General features: G+C 44.2%; 1 protein-coding gene across 2 annotated transcripts in view; it reads left to right on the top strand.

Moving 5' to 3' along the window:
- The window catches only part of LOC132871946 (alpha-actinin-4), a 36,675-nt gene extending 22,586 nt beyond the window's left edge, over nt 1-14,089 (top strand). Inside the window, exons 2-21 of one of the 2 annotated variants that reach the window (XM_060906598.1) lie at nt 163-277; nt 528-647; nt 1,173-1,259; nt 1,836-1,923; nt 2,691-2,769; nt 2,875-2,956; nt 3,503-3,588; nt 4,950-5,042; nt 5,129-5,359; nt 5,431-5,578; nt 5,709-5,859; nt 5,972-6,080; nt 7,281-7,421; nt 7,545-7,727; nt 7,845-7,979; nt 8,368-8,547; nt 8,864-9,010; nt 10,979-11,059; nt 11,981-12,139; nt 12,424-14,089. In XM_060906598.1, coding sequence (XP_060762581.1) covers nt 163-277; nt 528-647; nt 1,173-1,259; nt 1,836-1,923; nt 2,691-2,769; nt 2,875-2,956; nt 3,503-3,588; nt 4,950-5,042; nt 5,129-5,359; nt 5,431-5,578; nt 5,709-5,859; nt 5,972-6,080; nt 7,281-7,421; nt 7,545-7,727; nt 7,845-7,979; nt 8,368-8,547; nt 8,864-9,010; nt 10,979-11,059; nt 11,981-12,139; nt 12,424-12,582 — 2,574 coding nt within the window. In that variant the 3' untranslated portion in view covers nt 12,583-14,089. Of the gene's footprint in view, nt 1-162; nt 278-527; nt 648-1,172; nt 1,260-1,835; nt 1,924-2,690; nt 2,770-2,874; nt 2,957-3,071; nt 3,158-3,502; nt 3,589-4,949; nt 5,043-5,128; nt 5,360-5,430; nt 5,579-5,708; nt 5,860-5,971; nt 6,081-7,280; nt 7,422-7,544; nt 7,728-7,844; nt 7,980-8,367; nt 8,548-8,863; nt 9,011-10,978; nt 11,060-11,980; nt 12,140-12,423 lie in introns of both variants that reach the window. The other variant, XM_060906597.1, reaches the window with a different exon arrangement.
- Nucleotides 14,090-14,524: the final 435 nt, after the last annotated feature.

Genomic DNA, 14,524 nt, shown 5'->3' with positions numbered 1-14,524 from the left:
CTACATTGTGTGGAATAGGAAGCAATGATGCATTTAGGACACATCAGCTGTTTCTCTTTGTGGATTCGGTTTCATTAGTTGTACCTCCTCCCCGTGTCTGAGGTCACTTCCTGCTCAGCCTGTAGTTCCTCCGCATGTCTGATGTTTCTTCCTGTGTTGCAGACGTTCACAGCGTGGTGTAACTCTCACCTGCGTAAAGCTGGGACTCAGATCGAGAACATCGAGGAGGACTTCAGAGATGGCCTGAAACTCATGCTATTGCTCGAGGTCATCTCAGGTGAGGCTGAAGCTTTGCCCACTCGCTGTTTAATCTCCCAGCTTGCAGTGCTGTTGGATACTCCTCCCAGGGCCTCAGCTGACCAATTAGAGCTAAGTGTTCACTGAGCAGTGTCTAATAGCAATGTGATGTTACATGATTGTGTGTGTTGTTCATGATGTGACGTGTTGTAGCTTAATGTGTTGAATTAGCAGAATGTATTTGATGTTTTGGGAAAGTTAAGTGTGTGTGTGTGTGTGTGTGTGTGTAGGTGAGAGGTTACCCAAACCTGAGCGAGGGAAGATGAGAGTCCACAAGATCAACAATGTCAACAAAGCGCTTGACTTCATTGCCAGCAAAGGAGTCAAACTCGTGTCTATTGGAGCAGAGGGTAAACACACACACACACACACACACACACACACACACACACACCATGTGAGTAGGACATACTAAGTGCTTGTGTGGTGGTGTTGTGCATTGCACTCTGTGGAATGATGGCTCAGAGGATGGAGGCTATAAATCCCACCCCCTCACTGCTCTCTGCTTCTTTATGATTGGCTGAAATAAAATAGTTGACTTCTCTACAATGTGCTGGCAAAATATTCAGCCTCCTCTGTCTCATTCTGAGCATCACATACGTGCACACACTCGCTCTGTCGTCCTCTCTGAGAGCAATAGCTTCGCTCATGCTGGTGTGACAGTCTGGTTATCACAACACATACATGAGCTTTTAAATGTTTATTTTTACCTGCTGCTTTAATTCACCGGTGTTGTAGCTGCATTATTGTGCAAACTCACTTAACCGTAACCAGGAAAACGCACACACTCGGTCTCTGACACCCACACTAAACACAACAGCAGCTCCACTCCTCTTACAGTGCAGTAAGATGTTTAAACTGTGTGTGTGGTGTAGAAATTGTTGATGGAAATGTAAAGATGACCCTCGGTATGATCTGGACCATCATCCTCCGCTTCGCCATCCAGGACATCTCAGTAGAGGGTAAGACGCACACATACATACATTTTATTATATATAATCTATCACACACACACACACACACACACACACACACACACACACACACACACACACACACACTCTTCTCATTCCTTATCTGACTTTTCCATGGGAATCAATTACTCACCCCCCCCACCCCCCAAAAAAGCTATATCCTCGGGGGAAGCAGTGAGTGGAAAGCCGCTGCAGTGAAAACAATCCCCATGTACGTTGTGGATAAATTAGTGACAGGCTAGCTGCAACAGGAGCATGCTAACAGTGCTAATAAAATGTTAGCATGTCAGTGCTGGGCCCCTCTCACTCTGACTTGATCCTTAAACAGAACTGGTTTAATCCAGTTTACACTCTACAGCCCTGGGAAAGTGAAGTGTGCATTTCACCATGACCTCTAATGTGTGCATGTTGCTATGAGTTTTTATGTAGTCCATATTAATCCTGTAGTTTTTGGAGTGTGATGGTCGTGTCCATACTTTTGACCTTAGTGTTTTTCATTGCTGTCATTAGTGTAAACATGTCTGTCTGTCTGTCTGTCTGTCTGTCTGTCTGTCTCTCACACAGAGACCTCGGCTAAAGAAGGCTTGTTGTTGTGGTGTCAGAGGAAAACGGCTCCGTACAAAAATGTCAACGTGCAGAACTTCCACATCAGGTACTGCTTTATTCCCCTACACCATGCACCCTGTTTTTATAGTCTGTGAATGCTCACGCTAGTCCTTTCCACAGAGCCGATCAGTGCACTGTGGGATTTCAGATGTGAATATAAACCCGCTGGAATACTTCCCCCTCATCATGTGTAATGACTTGGTGTGCACTTATCTCAGTTGGTTACACATGACATGTAAAATCTCTACAGCAGTAGAGTTGATGGAATATTGTTAATTTTATTTTTTTAATTAAGCTTCTGATGGTCAGTGACACAGATTTAATGCAATGAACTGTGACGCTCACAAATCTCTAGTATTCTGTGTGGAACACTGCCCCCTGCTGACCACTGCTGGAACATGTTATTTTTATTATTATTGTTCAAAGTGTTTGTCATATGCACAGTAAGGACATGTTCTCTTGCACAATGAAATTCTTAGCTAGCTGTCCACCATGAATGACAATTACGAGTAAATAAATTGGCAGAAGAAATGATACAAAGTAAAGGCAATGTAGTGCAAAATAAAAGCCAAAAAAACCCAGTATAGTACAAAATAGGCAGTATAATACAAAAATAAGGCAATGATCGGACGTAGCAGAAAAAAAGGGCAGTAATGTGCAAACAAATGTAAACAGTCAAGGACAGTTTACAGGGAGGTAGCCCATGGCTATAGATTCCTGTCAGCTGTTCAGGAGTCTGATGATGATGGGAAAGGGAGTTCTTTAGTCATTATTATTATTATTATTATTAACCCCCCCCATCTCTCCCTCTAGCTGGAAGGATGGTTTGGCCTTTAATGCTCTCATCCACAGACACAGACCTGAACTGATCAACTATGACAAATTGCGCAAGGTGACACACAACATGCAGACTAACACACAAGCACAGATGGAGAGAGACACACAAAACACAATGGAAATGCTGTAGTGAGGTGTGTGTGTGTGTGTGTGTGTGTAGGATGATCCTGTTACCAATCTGAACAATGCCTTTGAAGTGGCTGAGAAATACCTGGACATTCCCAAGATGCTGGATGCAGAAGGTATGAACTCTTCGTTCTGTATGTGTGCATGTTTAATATGTGGTGTGTGCGCGCGCGCATGTGTGTGTGTGTGTGTGTGTGTGTGTGTGTGTGTAAAACATGTGTTTCCCCACAGACATAGTGAACACAGCTCGTCCTGATGAGAAAGCTATAATGACCTATGTGTCCAGTTTCTACCATGCCTTTTCTGGAGCACAGAAGGTACCGCCCCTGACCTTTGACCCCTAAGACCGCTCGTGACCCTTATGCTCTTTCCAGCATGGCTTTCTTTCATGTGGACGTGCTCTTTCTCACTCCTGGGGTCACAATGGTGATTTTAACAGGGCTTTTACTTTTACATGGTGTGGGGCGGGGCTGCTGCAGCTCAGGAGCCAATAAAATCCCTCACTGTCAGCTGATCTCCTAAACACCTGCATACTGAACACACTGCCTTCAGGTTGCTTTGCTTCACCGCATCTCTCTTCATCCCCTCCCCCATTTTTTTTTTCCTCCCCCCTTCCTCTCTTTCTCTTTCCTCCCCCCTTCTCTCTCTGTGCTGTGCTGTAGATATCGTTGGTACTCTCAGGCCGGATGAGAAGGCTATAATGACGTATGTCTCCTGCTTCTATCACGCCTTTTCTGGTGCTCAGAAGGTGAGGATCTCTTCCTGCCTGACCTTTGACCTTTGATCCATTAGAGGTAAAGGTCAGGCCTTTGGGCTTTCACTGCAGCTGGGCTTTCACTCACTTTGCTCTTAGTTTCCTCTGAGTTTTCTGTAGGATATTATGGATTAAACGGTTTCCCAAAGTAATGGCACCCTTCCACCTATGGAGTGCCCTTTAAATGGGTGCCAATACTTTGTGTTTTATAATAGTAAGCTAAAGACTCCTTGGTAGTCCACCCTGTTCCATGAGTGAGGGGAGACAGCCGTGATGTAATATCTGTGGGAAACTCAGTACGTTGTTGTTCCTGAGGCCCAGTGTGCATCAAGCCTGCTTCTGAAACATTATAAAAAACTATATATTAGTGTAACACTGAGTAGCGATGAACTCTGGCGTTTGGGACCGAACCAGAGGAAAGACGGAGTATAACGAGTATGGTGTGGAGTAACAGGGAGTGTTGAATGCGTTAATTGTGTTAACGGGGTTTGCTTGGGCTTGATGCACTGTTTGGAGCCCTCATTGTGTTTTATTGTTATTTATTTTATGGAAATGTTCTTTATTCCAGTGCTTAATATGAGCTCCTGAAGAGGTCAGCCCCTCGTGGTACACAAACCCAGAATGCATTTTGGTGTTTTGCTTTTTTTAAAAAAAAAAGCATGCAGTTTGTAAGGCTTTAAGCACACATCGTTCTGAGTTTAGCATCTCACTCCTTTACTAATGCTAATAGTGTTAGCATGCAGCATCGCTTACTGTTACTTTAGAAATTGAAGTGTTTGGGTTGTTCAGGAACTGTGTTCAGTAGGCATGTGCTGATATTCCACTCCGTGTGTAACACTGGCTTGTTTAATGGCTAAATAGCTCACTGTGTTCACGGAGACTTTATCCAGGGTGTAACAGCAGTTATATCGGGATCGCACTACTTTTCCTTTGAGCAGGTTTTGAAGGAAGCCGTAGCCCACAGCAGCTTGGGTTAAGAACCTGAAACGCCTTCATTCAAATAAAAGTCCAAAATAAGGGCCTTTAGAAGGCACTCGAGTTTCAACTCCTGATTGGAATATGAGCAGCGAGTATTGCAATCTCTCTGATTATCAGCACATGCCTAAGTGTTGAACACTGTGCACACACCTTAAACCACCTAAGTGACATCACCTTCCCAGATAAACCCCAGCTAACTAACACACAGTGTGTTTTATAGCAAGTGGGCAGTTAGTAAGTGTACACACTAGAGCAGATGTACCTGTGGGTCAGGTGTGTTGGCCATCCTCACCGCAGGTTACTGGTGCATGTGTGTGAGAGATGAAGAATGACAGTCATGTGCTTCACACACCACTAAAGGTTCTGCTCTCTGATAGGCCGAGACAGCAGCCAATCGCATCTGCAAAGTTCTTGCTGTCAATCAGGAGAACGAGCACCTGATGGAGGACTACGAGAAACTCGCCAGCGATGTGAGTTGAGGGTGTGTGGATGGGTATTTTGATATCATAAATCACAGGCCTGTGGTGTTCCTCACTGCGCACGTGTGTGTGTGTAGTTGTTGGAGTGGATTAGGAGGACGATCCCGTGGTTGGAGAACAGAGCTCCAGAGAAGACTATGGTGGAGATGCAGCAGAAGCTGGAGGACTTCAGAGATTATCGCAGAGTTCACAAACCTCCTAAAGTGCAGGAGAAATGTCAGCTAGAGATCAACTTCAACACACTGCAGACCAAACTGAGGCTCAGCAACCGGCCGGCCTTCATGCCCTCTGAGGGACGCATGGTGTCTGTGAGTCACACGGGCTGTACACACCTCACTACACGGGCTGTACACTGTGTAACTGATGTTTGTGTGGTCAGGATATTAACGGGGCTTGGCATAATCTGGAGGGGGCGGAGAAAGGCTACGAAGAGTGGCTACTGAACGAAATCCGCCGACTGGAGAGACTCGACCACCTCGCTGAGAAATTCCGCCAGAAAGCAGCTATACATGAGAGCTGGACTGATGGTACACGCACACAAGAGCTGGACTGATGGTGTACACCAGAGTTAGAAACTCACACAGGGTCCTTTTATTTTGAGTAAAGCAAATGTGTGTGTGTGTGTGTGTGTCTCTCTCTCTCTCTGTCTCTCTCTAGGTAAAGAGGCCATGTTGAATCAGAAGGACTATGAGACAGCTTCACTGTCTGAGATTAAAGCTCTGCTGAAGAAGCACGAGGCATTTGAAAGTGACCTCGCTGCTCACCAGGATCGCGTGGAGCAGATTGCTGCCATCGCCCAGGAGCTCAAGTACGTACGCGCACTTCCCCCATGACCGCCTCACACGCTCGTGGAGCTCTGAGAGACACAATAAACAGTGAGAGAGAGGAACATCTGCCGTTCATGGCTGTGTGTTTTTCAGTGAGCTGGACTACTATGACTCTCCGAGTGTGAATGCTCGCTGTCAGAAGATCTGTGAGCAGTGGGATGTGTTGGGAGCGCTAACGCAGAACCGTAGAGAGTCACTTGAGGTGTGTATACACGCCACGCTGCAGTCCGATAGGTGCTAATATTAATTCAAACCCTATTAAACAGCGGATTCTACACCACACCTGCAGGGGGCGCTGAAATGCAGCTTTACACACACACGAACCATTAGGCCCCTTGTTTGATGTTTCGGTTCTCGAACCTGCTGAAGGTCGTGATTTACCCCGATCGAAAAATGAGTTCCGATGGTTTTTATTTCAATGACTAACGCGCTTGAATCTCTAAAAAGATCAATAAATAACATGACTGAAAAGTTAGGATTGATGTTTGCTACGAGCCATATTTGTTGCTTGGTTCACATGCTCTCAGAAGTGTGGCATCAGATTTTATGACGTTTGAACCAATTTGCATTAACAGCTGAAGTTTATTTCCTGTGGGGCAAACGCGTATGTGGAGTAGCTACCGGAAACCTCCATGAAGTTCACGTGGTTTTTCTATGCGTTCTTCCACGATGGATACGGTAACAGTAAATGTACAAACGACAGCAAAAGCGTTCACATCATAAAGGGAAGTGAGATATTCGTGAACCTTGTATTGCAAACAAAAAATGTAGATGGTAGACGTCGAAAGTGTAAACGGGGAACGAGCACTGAACTCTGAGCAGGAGTGTGTGTTCGTAACGGAGTTCTTGATGAAATGTTTTGAGGTGGTGTTAAGAGGAGCCTGTTGATTGTGAGCAGTCGGAAGATGCAGGGGATGTTACTGAAGGCACAGCAGTGCTACACGCACCTTCCTCAGGAATCTAATCTCACAATCGGACACGGCTAAGAGTTGTTGATCAGATCATTTCAAGTTAAGACTGTACAAATATAAACCGTTCTAAATCCCCTGAAGTGAACATGAAGGCAGGGTGAGTTTATCTCATGGAAAACGTTTCACAGTTAAAGGATTTGATATTAAAAATTTAAGTAGGTTTTTTTTTCTCTCTTTTCCCACCTCTTGGAATATTATGCAAGTTTGATAAATGTGTGGTTCTTATCAAGAAGCTAACGTTCACGGTCCTTATTCACACGTTCTTGTTTTCCGAAAATTTAAATCATTTTTTCAGGTAGCATGTAAGATTTCTTATGAACTAAAATAGTAGCATTTAAACTTTTTATTTATTTATTTTTAAACCTGTGTATCACAAACTCAAATATTAACAAATTCTGTAAGTGAAATAACTCAAGAATGTGCGTGTGTAGAGGACAGAGAAGCAGCTGGAGTCGATTGATGAGCTGTATCTGGAGTACGCGAAGCGAGCAGCTCCGTTTAATAACTGGATGGAAGGAGCGATGGAAGACCTGCAGGACATGTTCATAGTGCATAACATCGAGGAGATACAGGTACCACCTGTCGGTCACTGTGTGAGACTTCTGTGCTATCTTTGTTTAGGGTCTTCTTATGGCCCATGAGCAGTTTAAGGTGACTCTCTCTCTCTCTCTCTCTCTCTCTCTTTCTGCATGTAGGGTCTGATCACAGCCCATGAGCAGTTTAAGGCGACTCTCCCAGAGGCGAATAAGGAGCGGGAGGCCATTCAGGCCATTCAGGCTGAGGTGCAGAAAATTGCACAGTATAACGGCATCAAACTGAGTGGCACCAACCCCTACACCACCATCACCCCCAGCAGCATTGACAGCAAGTGGGGCAAGGTGTGTACACGCACACGTACGTGCGTGCAGGTTTCAACAGAATAATAGCTAGTGGAGTGTGTGTGCACGCGTGAGTACATCAATGCTGTGTGTGTGTGTGTGTGTGTGTGTGTGCAGGTGCAGCAGCTGGTTCCTCAGCGTGATGAAGCCCTGCAGGAGGAACTCAGCCGCCAGCAGTCTAATGATCATCTGAGACGCCAGTTTGCCGACCAGGCCAACGTGGTGGGACCCTGGATCCAGAACAAGATGGAGGTACACACACACACACACACACCCTCCCATCATATTTTATATTTTTATGTTAAACTTTGTATACAAGTAAATTATGGTTTACATAACGTCCATTTTTGTCATGGAGAGTCATAAGCATTTTGCTGTTTGTGTGAGCGAGAGAGAGACAAATAAAATAACTCCTCCATATTTCCACTTCACTTGGAGTTTACACTATAGTCACCTGGTGTAAAGTGTGTGAAGACCCCCCCCCCCAAAGGAAAACTGATTGTTTCAGCAGGGGTTTGTTCCAGTTTCCAGAGATGGATGGAGTATTAGACACAGCTGAGCATCAGTTAAAAACAGGTCATGATAAAGACACTCCATCACTGAGTATTATCACACTTGTGAACGTGTGTGTTTTGTGCAGGAGATTGGGCGGATATCAATCGAGATGAACGGGACTCTGGAGGATCAGCTCACTCACCTGCGTCAGTATGAACAGAGCATCATCGAGTACAAACCCAACATCGAACAGCTGGAGGGAAATCATCAGCTCATCCAGGAGGCGCTCATCTTCGACAACAAGTACACCGCTTACACTATGGAGGTACTCTCTCTCTCTCTCGTCCTTTTTATCTTTGTTGGGGACATTCATTGATGCGATGCATTTCCTGTCCCCTTCCCAAAAACCTCATTCTAACCCGAACCCTAAAGCGGAGTCCGAACCCTCAAACAGCTCTTTGAGGAAGTGAGGAGCAGAAAAAATGTCTTCACTGTTTTTAATAAAAAACAAAAAAACATTCTGGTTCTCAATATATAGAGCAAGTGCACACATGTGCATGTTCACACCTTTTCTACAAATAACAGCTCTTCCTGAAGGTTGTGTCATGGATTTATAATGGATTTCTCTCTGTGTCTCTCAGCACCTGCGTGTGGGATGGGAGCAGCTCCTCACCACCATCGCTCGCACCATTAATGAGATTGAGAACCAGATTCTGACCCGCGACGCTAAAGGCATCAGTCAGGAGCAGCTCCATGAGTACAGAGCCTCCTTCAACCATTTCGACAAGGTCACACACACACACACACACACACACACACCTGCAGTACACACAGGCCGTGTTCAAGTGTTGTAACTCTAAACAATCCTGAGGCAGGTGTGAGCTAAAGCGCACTGCTTACCTGGTCCAGGTGTGGAAGGACCGTGTGTGCGAGAGAGAGAATGGGATTAAGGGATTATTCTAAGAGTACCAGAAACATGTGAAGGTGTTTTAATTGGTCCTGTCGAGTCACATGATCACTTGCTCACCTGTTCTTCAGGTCATTTCAGTCACCTTAAGTTTTTCACACATTTGGTCAGGTTTTACAGTCTAACAGAAATGAATTGTGTAAGTTTGTGAAATATTCAGCGTGCCGGCGGTGTTACCAACAGTCTGAGGAATTGCCGCCGCCCCCCAAATTAAACAACAATCCTTTTTTCCTTTAAAGTTAAACTCCATTGTTGCTCAGTAAGAGTGTTTGCTCAGGACTGGTCATGTTTTTGTTTATATTTTGATTTAAAATATTATAAAATGGCAAATAGATTGGAAAATACACTACCGTTCAAAAGTTTGGGGTCACCCAGACAATTGTGTGTTTCCCATGAAAAGTCACACTTTTATTTCCCACCATAAGTTGTAAAATGAATAGAAAATCTAGTCGAGACATTTTTCTGGCCATTTTGAGCATTTAATCGACCCCACAAATGTGATGCTCCAGAAACTCAATCTGCTCAAAGGAAGGTCAGTTTTATAGCTTCTCTAAAGAGCTCAACTGTTTTCAGCTGTGCTAACATGATTGTACAAGGGTTTTCTAATCATCCATTAGCCTTCTGAGGCAATGAGCAAACCCATTGTACCATTAGAACACTGGAGTGAGAGTTGCTGGAAATGGGCCTCTATACACCTATGGAGATATTGCACCAAAAACCACACATTTGCAGCTAGAATAGTCATTTACCACATTAGCAATGTATAGAGTGGATTTCTGATTAGTTTAAAGCGATCTTCATTGAAAAGAACAGTGCTTTTCTTTCAAAAATAAGGACATTTCAAAGTGACCCCAAACTTTTGAACGGTAGTGTAAATAATAAAATGACTGAAAGTTTTTAGACTTTAATCTGAAATAATTTAAAGGGGAACTGAAGTCATTTTTAAACTTGCTTTATTTCTTAATTAACGTGTTATTCAATAATGTTTTCAGTTTTAGTAACCTTATATCGTGACTCGTATTGGCAACTAATTGCAATTAAATTTTATACTTATCGGCCTCTTCGGTTTTTAGCCGTGTTGAATTTGGCTCGTTTGGTCCACGGCAGGCGTCTCTTATCTGCTCGAACTTCACGAGACTTGTGTGAGACTTCGAAATGTGAAGTGTTAGCCAGGCGTCAGTGCCACCATTTTGAAAACTTTTCCAAACAAGACCTTACACAAAAACCGAGATTACGTGACATTACAGTTTTTTGTTTGTCCCCCCCCCCCCCCCCCCCAAACTTTCCTGATTGCTATCAAAACAAAGAGAACTTCCAGCTTGATTACATCAGCAGTCGAAAGAGGGCGCGCGCGTTTTTTGACGACGTTGGCAGATGTTGGTCACTTTGATTTCCGCTGTATGCTTTACTTCCGTCCTACGATGTCCCGCACAGGTCTCTGCGCATCTCGTTTATAGCCGTTGTTTTGACATATGGACTGATGTATTACAGAGCAAATTTCACACACTCAGAACTTGCTATAGCAGCGACAAAATAGCGATCAAAACTGCGTTCCTATATTTAATACGACTAGAGAAATAGAATTTTGATAAATTTGCCTTCGGTTCTCCTTTAAACTGTTGGTCCATCTTCTATTACCCATCATCCCTTTTGGTTTGGTTTGACATCCATCTTGTTTGTCTCCATCCCATGCATGCTGTGATGTGACCTCCATCTGCATTGGTTCTGTGCTTCACGCGTTGTGATTGGTTGTCCTGGTGTGATGTGTCGTGTGATTGGCCGACTGCAGGACCACAGCGGTGCTTTAATGGCCGAAGAGTTCAAGGCGTGTTTGATCAGTCTTGGTTACGACGTGGAGAATGATAAGCAGGTAACGAGCACAAGGAGAGGACGTGCTGCTGCTCACCGCTGAAGGAGTGTACATGTGTTCTTATGCATTTATTTGCACCTTCAGCTGCTTGCAGCACCACCCACCCCACACTAGCCCCCTACCCCGCTCGCTACACCCCTCCTCCACCTGTTACACTGCCCCCTGTTGGCCATCTTGGCACTGATGCCTTTCTTAATGCTGCTGTTCTGTTCTCTCTGTTTTTGTCTAACCCTGCCACACCTGTCTGTCCTTCTCCATCTGTCCTGCCTGGCTCCTTCCTGTTTGTCTCCTCTTCTGTCTCACACTCTGGCTGCATCCCTTCATTTTCTCCCTCTTCACCTTCATCCCTCGCTTTCCCACCGTACAGAAGCGTACGGGGATCATGGACTCGGATGATTTCCGCGCGCTGCTCATTTCCACCGGCAACAGCCTGGTACTGCCTTATCAACCTTCTCACTCTCTATAAATGTCTCACTCTCGCTCTTTCTCTCTCATATGCTGATGTGCTGAATGCTCTCAATACTTGTTTAATTTTTTGCCTGTAATTCGACACTTTTCTGTCTTAAGTGATTTTTAAATGAGCTTCAGTTGCTCTGATGATAACTAGTCACATGACTGAGCGCGTGTGTAGGGACGCACTGATATCACTGGTGTTCATTTTCTGGGAACCGATGCCTTTAATGTTAGTGTGAAAGTTTGTGAAATAAAATGTCAGGCACCTGATCCCTGACTGGTTGTACACTCATCAGCCCATAATTATCTCTGACTGATCACATGCAGATGCCAGTACTGATGTGAAACAGATGTTCTGTATGAAATCGGTGCGTCCCTACGGATCTAAATGTTTTAACGTAGCATCCATTGTGTTAGTGTTAACCACAGACGTTTGGATTAGGTTGACCTTTTGACCCCTGTTGCCAGGGTGATGCTGAGTTTGCCCGCATCATGGGCAGTGTGGACCCCAACAATACCGGGGCCGTGACTTTCCAGGCCTTCATTGATTTCATGTCCCGGGAAACGACAGACACTGACACGGCAGATCAGGTCATCGCCTCCTTCAAGATCCTCGCTGGAGACAAGGTGTGTGTGTGTGTGTGTGTGTGTGTACTTCAACTGTTTTGGTCCATAGCACTGGTGTGACTTTTTTTTTTTATATATATATAAAGCATGTGACATCACACTGTACTGTGTGTGAGAGAGACTTTAAATTATAGATTTATGTATCTGTTAATTAAGATGGTGTTTGATGTTAAATTTTGATTTGGATCACAACCAGTAATCTGTTGAGAGATTGAGGGTGAAGTCATTCAGAGCTTTAAACCCTGATGTTGCAGACTGAACTATTTTTGTGTGTGTGTGTACAGAACTACATCACTGCGGAGGAGTTGAGGCGTGAGCTGCCCCCTGATCAGGCCGAGTACTGTATCTCTCGCATGGCACCCTACAAAGGGAGCGACGCTGTGCCTGGCGCTCTCGACTACATGTCCTTCTCCACTGCTCTCTACGGAGAGAGCGACCTCTAAAAGGGCCCTAGATCTGGCACGCTCCTCCACCTCTCCACTCCTCCATCTCCACTTCCTGTCCATCTGTCTTGCTCCAAGGAGAGGAGGAGTTTTACAGGACTTAAAGCACATCTGAGGGGCGGGGCCAGGTGTGTGTGTGTGCGCGTGTGTGTGTGGAGAGAAACAGGAAGTGACGGTTGTTCTGCAGGTAGAGAGAGATGGCTCAATCCCAATTCTTACAAACTCCTTTTCTTACAAGCTTTGCTCACTTCTTTGTAGTCCTCGAAGATAAATGGATAAAATTATTTCCTTTATAATTTAGTATTAATTTGAGATTTCTCACCAGCAGAGGTGTGTGTGTGTGTGTGGGGGTAAATCAGGACAGTAATTAATAAGAATTTGAAGTAGTTGAGCATGAACATTGGTGCTGTAGCAAATTCTGGTTTCAGCCTCGTGTCTCACTCTCGGAGAGAGAGGTGCGCGCACACACACACACACACACACACACACACACACACACCGAGTGCACATTTATTCTAACTTTACATGCTGTTTTTTTGGGTCCAGGTGAGCAGGCGGGGCTTAGAGACTGTAGGCCAATAGGAGAAAAGAAACTGGTTTAGGCTGATTGAGAGACGGGACATAATGGGCGTGTGTGCGCGAGAGCTCCACTCTGTTTATCATGTTGATTTGCTCGCTGTTGTGTGTTTCTGTGCTGTACATACTCATTGTGTTTCCACATATCACACACAGAGTAATAAACCTTGTCACAGCATCTTTACAGAAATTACATCATTAAATAAACATTGCGCTTGGCCAGGCATGTGCCGATCCATGGTAATCTTTCATATCATGATATTTGTATGTTTTTAATCACGGTTTCTGAGGACATCGCAAGTTTGTATTTAAAGAAAAAAGATTATATTCTTAAACTCCTTCAGCAGGTTTTTCACACTGGTGTGGCGTACAGAATCCTCAGGCTGTTCGTTATTCACAGAGGAATGTGTGCTTTAAATGCATCAAAATAAGGGACAGACTTTATTCCCTGAGCATGCTCCCTACTTAGGCAGCCTACAGACCCTCCCTTATTCAGGAGTAGACTGCCTAGTTAGTGAACAAGTGTTTTTCAAATTGCCCATGAGGAGAATCTTGTAAATATGGCGATTAATATTTCACAGCTGATGATCGGCACATGCCTATGCTGTCATACTGTAGGTGTGGCTGTTGGGGGCGGAGCTACATGTGATAAATTAATGCTAAAGCACAAGGCCCATGTCGTGTGCATTTCTCCTCTAGTCCACTCCTCCAGGACCGAAACGTGGTCCTGATGTCCCTCGGAGATGATTTCCTGTGAGGTGGGGGGAGGGGTGGGGGAGTGGAGTCTTGAACATTCCATTATGTCTTAATGATTAAATTGCTGTCTAATGATCTATGCAAATCATTTATTATTATTATTATTATTTACAGTGATGGGGTGACTATAACTGTACTGGTGAAATAAACGGTGAATAAACAAGTGGCAGAGGAACGCGTGTGTGTGTGTGTGTGTGTGTGTGTGTGTGTGTGTGTGTGTGTTAGAATAACTGTGGGTGTGCATGTTTTTCCCGTTCACGCTGCAGCCTGAGACTCAAATACTGTAATCAACGTCGCTTTATCACAGTTCTGTTTAAAATATTACTGAGCTGTAGAGTGAATTCTGAACATTTTTAAAAATTCTAATAAAATATAAAGAGGACAGAAAAAACCCTGAGAACAGTCTGACTGAATGAAAGACACTGAAAACACACATGTATGTGTCTGATATAATCACACACTAATGCATCTCTCACAATTACAATATCATGGAAAAGTGTTTTTTTTTTTTTTTTTTTTGTAATTTAATTCAAAAAGGTAAACTTTCTATATTCATTACATGTAAGGTGGTGATTTTTATTTTTTATTTTGATGATGGCTTATAGCTCAT

This window comes from Neoarius graeffei, chromosome 23, assembly GCF_027579695.1.
Source record: "Neoarius graeffei isolate fNeoGra1 chromosome 23, fNeoGra1.pri, whole genome shotgun sequence".
NCBI classification, from domain to species: domain Eukaryota; kingdom Metazoa; phylum Chordata; class Actinopteri; order Siluriformes; family Ariidae; genus Neoarius; species Neoarius graeffei.
The sequence above is the reverse complement of the archived record's forward strand: the minus strand, read 5'-3'. Positions and strand labels throughout refer to the sequence as shown.